Source organism: Lytechinus pictus, chromosome 15 (assembly GCF_037042905.1).
Source record: "Lytechinus pictus isolate F3 Inbred chromosome 15, Lp3.0, whole genome shotgun sequence".
Taxonomy (NCBI): Eukaryota; Metazoa; Echinodermata; class Echinoidea; order Temnopleuroida; family Toxopneustidae; genus Lytechinus; species Lytechinus pictus.
The window spans coordinates 8,586,360-8,592,700 of NC_087259.1; the positions used below are offsets into that span (position 1 = coordinate 8,586,360).

Consider the following 6,341-nt stretch of genomic DNA (forward strand, 5'->3'; position numbering starts at 1 on the left):
GTGGCGATATTCATAAATAGGTCTGATATTTAATTTGCCGTTACCATGGTAACATTAATTTTGTAGGAATATCTATATCCAAAAATTATAGAAACAGTAGCGTACCTAGGATTTTCCACGGTGGGGGGGGGGGCAAAACCGTCGGCCAAAAAATTTGACAAGCAAAAAAAAAAGGTCTTCAAGCTCGTCGGGGGGGGGGGGGGGGGGCATAGATACGTCTTTTGCATGGGTTGGGACTCGTCAGGGGGGCAGACTGCCCCCTCTGCCCCCCCCCCCCCGTAGGTTACGCTATAGTGCTTAGAAAATATACATGTATGAATAAAACGATCGAATTAGCATTTTTAAACTACTCTGTCAATCTACATTTTACTTCAGTTATTGGATTATCAAAGTCTAAAAAAATATGGCTGTTGCCACGGCAATACCTATTTTTTTTGTCTCGCCTGCATACATAGCAGAGCAGGACTAAAGGAGCCACTTTGCCGGCGGAGGCGACGGTAGTTTTGATATAACAGCGTCATATCAACCTTGAAATCTTAACCAAGGTTACGTTTTCGAAATTTCGTTATAACTTTGAACGTATAGAAAAAAAATAATGACACTTATAACAGTATTCAGGTATTACTGATCGTCTTGCACAAGTTTTAGATCACATGATTAAGGTCAAAGTTCATTTAGAGTCACTGAACTTTGGCCATATGGGGGTATTTTTTCTTAATGTCATCATAACTTTTGAATTTTATTGATCCAGTTCATGATTAAACTTGAATATAAGGGTATTAAAGTATCATGGATCATTTTGCACAAATTTCAGTTCACATGATCAAGGTTATACGTCATTTAGGTTCGATGAGCTTATTATTTTATTATCACATGAATGGCACTTTTGTGAATAATTAATTATTAGTTTCAGTTGTTTCCAATGTTCTGGTGCTATAATTATTATGTGAAAAAATGAATAATAAATGCTATTTGGTCTTTTGCATTGCAAGTTATAATTTTCATTCAATTCATTTTGCTTCATTACAGTTTTCGCGTTTGCTATTATCATAGGTCCATGCTGTTATATATCGTAGTCTAAGACGGGGGCCGGACAGCCCGACCCTGGGCAGCCCTGGACATACATGTATGTATTGCCAATGCCAATTTGGGAAATGCAATCTAGATATTACAATATCTGCGCTGGACGCTGGTCATTAGCCTTTAGATTTGTTTGTCATAATGGTCGTGCGACTGCATTTCCCAACATGGCAATACATGTGATGAAATGAGTTTTAAGAATTAAAATGTGAACTTAAAGAACCTACTCTTTTAGTATTTCAAATATCATTCTCCACAGATGAAAACTCTTAGCTCATGCAAATGGTTATTGACAGATCTTTTTTAATTTCTGGTCTAATGAACTGTTCAATTAACTGATCAAAGAGACCGCAGTTGCATGAAACAACGCCTTCTACATTCTAAAATTGGGAAAATGAGCTACGGACACTGACATAAGCCTTTTGATAGAAGATGCATGGAAGTGAGGGGGAGGGGAAACTTGCCCCCCAAAACAAATCAAGAAAAGGCATAAAACAACAGAAGCAAAATAATAGAAAGCTTGTTGGGGAGGGGGTCATTTTGTTATTTATTTATTTATTTATTTATTCTTTTATTTATATATTTATACATATTTATTTATTTATTATGACCTCAATTGAATGTAAATATTGTAATTTTAAACATTTTAAAACAAATTCTTCCCTAAATTATAAAGGCTTTTGCTTAAAAGACTTGGTCAGTCAGCTCACTCACCAGCAGCGTAGCTAGGATTTTGTCAGCAGAGGAGCACGGGGCGGGGCTTGGTATTTTGCAGGGGGTACCAAAATAGATTGATTCATCAAGTATTTATTATTATGTACATATTAGCTTTATTCTCACAAGCGCGATTAAGTATCTGACAAGGCCCATTTGAATAATGCGAGCGCGAAGCGCAAGCATTTTTATAATATGCCATAAAATTTAGAGCTGAAAGTTAGAAAGTTACACAATTCGTAAGCGAATCATGAACATTATTGTAATGTTAAAAATTTCAGAAATTTTTAATATTCTGACGTGAAAACGGAGCATTTAATACGTATTAAAAAAAATGATATATAGGCAATTGATGCGAGCACGAAACGCAATCTGATTTTTATATTCCAATCCGTAAACTGGACATTTTGATGACGTTTTGAAATAAAGAATGTTATGTATCTGTTTTTTAAAAAAATCCATCACGAGCCGAGCTGGCTTTTTTTTTTTAATTAGAAACGAAACATTCTAAGGCGCGATAGCTCAATCGGTAGTGAGGGGGTTTCGGATTCCGGTGGCCTGGGTTCGATTCTCACTTGGCGCGCTAGTGCCAAGTAAGGCATTTTAATCCTATAGGTCCCTCGGAGGGTACCTTAAGCCATCGGTGATCTGGTTGCTTGCTTAGAAGCATTCACGCTTTCTTAGCAAATGAGGTAAAACAAAAATCGTCAAATCATGAACAATGATCAGTATTTAATTATAGCATTTGATGCGAGCGCGAAGCGTGAACTGAAAATGTCGAATTAAACGAAGGATTTTAAACATGTTTTTAATGTAGAAAAAGATGAATATCTTACTTAACAAAAACGTTAGCGCAAAAGCGCGAGCTAAAATTGGGAGAGACTAAGAGCTAAAGATTAGACATACAGTATTCACATTTATTTAATAATGGACTGGATGCGACTGGATTCTGAGAAGTTGACACTTCAGGCGAGGTTTTTTTAAAAACAGATAGCAAGTTGTTTATCTCATATATTAATGCCAGCGCGAATCTCGAGTCGAAAATTTATTTGCCATCTTTTTGTAATCCCGTGTAGGGTGCCTATCTCGCTAAACCACAATAAAATATACACTAGAATCGCCATCAGAATACTTTGGGTATATTACAGCGGCGTACCCAGGATTTTCCAAAGGGGGGGGGGCAATTTTTTTGAGGACATTTCGTCCGCGAAAAAAATTACAAGAAAAAAAAAAGTTTTCAACCACAAATAAAGGATTTTGTACCAGAAAAAAAAAAATCGTCGGGGGGGGGGGGGGGGGGGGGGGGGCAGGGGTACGTCCCCTGCATTTGTTGTGACTCGTCGGGGGGCAGTCTGCCCCCCCCCTTTACGCTAGTGGTATATTATCTTGAAAACGGGATACTTTCAGCTCCATGTAATCCTTTCGGACACTACACATGACCTTAGGCAGCGGGGGGAGGGGGAGGGGGGAAGAGCCAGTTGCGGCCAGAAATTTTGTAAATCGTTTTAAGTATGTACTTATTCATGTAATTATGTCAATAGTTTACAGTATCTTCAATTTTACATTCAAAATGCCCCCCCCCCCCCGCTAAATTTTGCATGCCCCCTTTCGGAAAATATTTCTTCCATCTTACTTGAAAATTCTTTTAATATTTGTGACATTATAAACGATCGATATTCAATAATTGAACCAATTTAAATCGAAGAATTTAAGTTGTAAACAAACTTAGAACTATTGATAGTGTTCACAAACTTCTATTTTGAGTAAATCACGATTTTTTATGTCATATTGCCATATATGTGTGTGTAATATTCCAAATTGAAATGCATATTTAGTAGACTTATAATTTGAAACTCTGAATAAAAATAATTCCATATCAAAGATAATCAAAAATATGGTGATGATCCGTCAAAATATCAAAATGCGTGATTTTCGACAGTCTTTCAGATTTCACGCTAAAAATGATACTTTCACGCAAAAGTGCACTTGGCATCCGCACGTACGTTATTCCTCAGTATTTCCGCAAGAATTTGACTGGGATGCAAAGAATTGACAAATTGTGCTATTCAATTAAAAACTCGCTTTAGTGTGTACTTAGTAATTAAAAACTCGCTTTAGTATGTACACTTATACATGTAATTATGTACATAATGTACGGTATTTTCAATTTTTCTTTCAAAATGCGCACCTGGTGAAATGCACATTGTCTCCTTTCGGATAACATAAAATGAGATATATTCCATCTTACTTGAAAATTCTTTTAATATTTGTGGCATTAGGACATTTACTATACATTCGATTGAGAAACGCATTTAAATCGAAGAATTTAAGTTGCGTAAAAAACTTTTAACTATTGATAGTTTTCACAAACTTTTATTTTGAGGAAATCGCGGTTTTAAGTTTCCCTGTGCCATATGTGTGTGTGTAATATTCAAATTTGAAATGCATATTTATGAAACTTATAATTTGAAACTCTGAATAAAAATAATTTCATATCAAAGATAATCAAAAATATTAAAATAATCCGTCAAAATATCAAAATGCGTGAATTTCGACATTCTTTCAGATTTTACGCTAAAAAGGACACTTTCACGCAAAATTGCGCTTGGCATCCGGCCGTACGCTATTCCTGGGTATTTTTGCAAGACTATTAGCTGGGATGCCAAGCATTAGCAAGCATTAACAAATTTTGCCGTCCAAAGTATAAAAAATCGTTTTGGCCGGTCTACTTATATGCACATGAGTCGATGATGTCCCTCACTATCTATTTTGTTCGTTATTGTTAGAATTATACAATATTTCGATTTTTACAGATTTGACACTATGAACCAATTTGACTTTACCATAAACTGTTAAAATAATGGTAATGCAACATGTTCAGGGAGGAATAAAAAAAAATTCACATTACAATGAAGAGAAATTTATAATTTTTCATATTTCATATCATGAAATACAAAAGAAATAGTGAGTGGGTGACGTCATCAGTCTGCTCATTTGCATATCAACCAGCATACTTGTGCATATACCTGTTTTGTGAAATGAATCAAAACTTTCAAATGTCATAACTTTCTTATTTTACATCCGATTTTGGTGAAATTTTCAGTGCTATGCTTGTTGGATTTTTCTCCTTTTTATTCAAATCAACTTTTTGTTGGGGTGGGTTTATCCTTCAACATGCTGAAATCTTCAGCTAGCATCACCTATAAATAGAGCGCATAATAATCTTGATTTGGAAAGATTGTAAAAATACTGTGAACAATGTAACGACTAATCCCTGGAAATAAAAAACTGATTTTAATTTTTCACAATAGGACAAGATGCTATTTCTGACTAACTTGAGTTCTGGCTGTAGACCTTTATTCACATAGTGCCAGCAGATGAGACCGATCAGATCTTGGACTTTGGCGTTGTTTGTCACGACAACCTTTAAGAATCTTCTATCAGGAATGCTAGGTTCGACCATCGTTAAAAAGATTTCGATGCGTTTCACGCCTCCTGCACCAGCATGACCCTTCAAGAGAATAAAGTGATGAAGAAATCATTAATAAAATATTGATCAATAACACCTTATTCCCCCATCACTATCACCATCACTATCACCATCATCATCATCATCATCATCATCATGCATCATGCATCATGCATCACCATCATCATCATCATGCATCATCATCATCTATCACCACCATCATCATCATCATAATCATCATGCAGCAGCATCATCATTATCATGAGCATCATCATCATCATCATCACCTTCATCATCACCGTCATCATCATCAGCATCATCATCATCATCATGCAGCAGTAGTAGCAGCAGCAGCATCATCATCATCATCGTCACCATCACCGTCATCATCAGCAGCATCATCATTATCATCATGCAGCAGTAGTAACAGCAGCAGCATCATCATTATCATGAGCACCAGCATCATCATCATCATCATCACCATAATCATTTCATCATCATCCATCATCATAATCATCATGCAGCAGTAGTAGTAGCAGCAGCATCATCATCATCAGCATCATCAGCATCATCATTATCATCATCATAATCATCATCACAATAATCATCATTTCATCATCATCCATCATCATGCAGCAGTAGTAGCAGCAGCAGCATCACCATTATCATCAGCATCATCATCACCATCATCATCACCACCATCATAATCATCATCATCATCATCATCACAATAATCATCATTTCATCATCATCCATCATCATGCAGCAGTAGTAGCAGCAGCAGCATCACCATTATCATCAGCATCATCATCACCATCATCATCACCACCATCATAATCATCATCATCATCACAATAATCATCATTTCATCATCATCCATCATCATGCAGCAGTAGTAGCAGCAGCAGCATCACCATTATCATCAGCATCATCATCATCATCACTGTCATCATCAGCAGCAGAATCATCATTAACATCATCATCACCACCATCATAATCATCAGCATCATCATCATCATCATCATGCAGTAGTAACAGCAGCAGCATCATCATGAGCATCATCATCACCATCATCACC

At 36.4% G+C, this 6,341-nt stretch overlaps 1 protein-coding gene across 1 annotated transcript in view; it reads right to left on the reverse strand.

Moving 5' to 3' along the window:
• Positions 1–5,302, reverse strand: part of LOC129277224 (target of rapamycin complex 2 subunit MAPKAP1-like) — a 37,286-nt gene extending 31,984 nt beyond the window's left edge. Inside the window, exon 1 of the mRNA XM_064110317.1 lies at positions 5,130–5,302. Coding sequence (XP_063966387.1) covers positions 5,130–5,257 — 128 coding nt within the window. The 5' untranslated portion in view covers positions 5,258–5,302. The remainder of the gene's footprint in view (positions 1–5,129) is intronic.
• Positions 5,303–6,341: the final 1,039 nt, after the last annotated feature.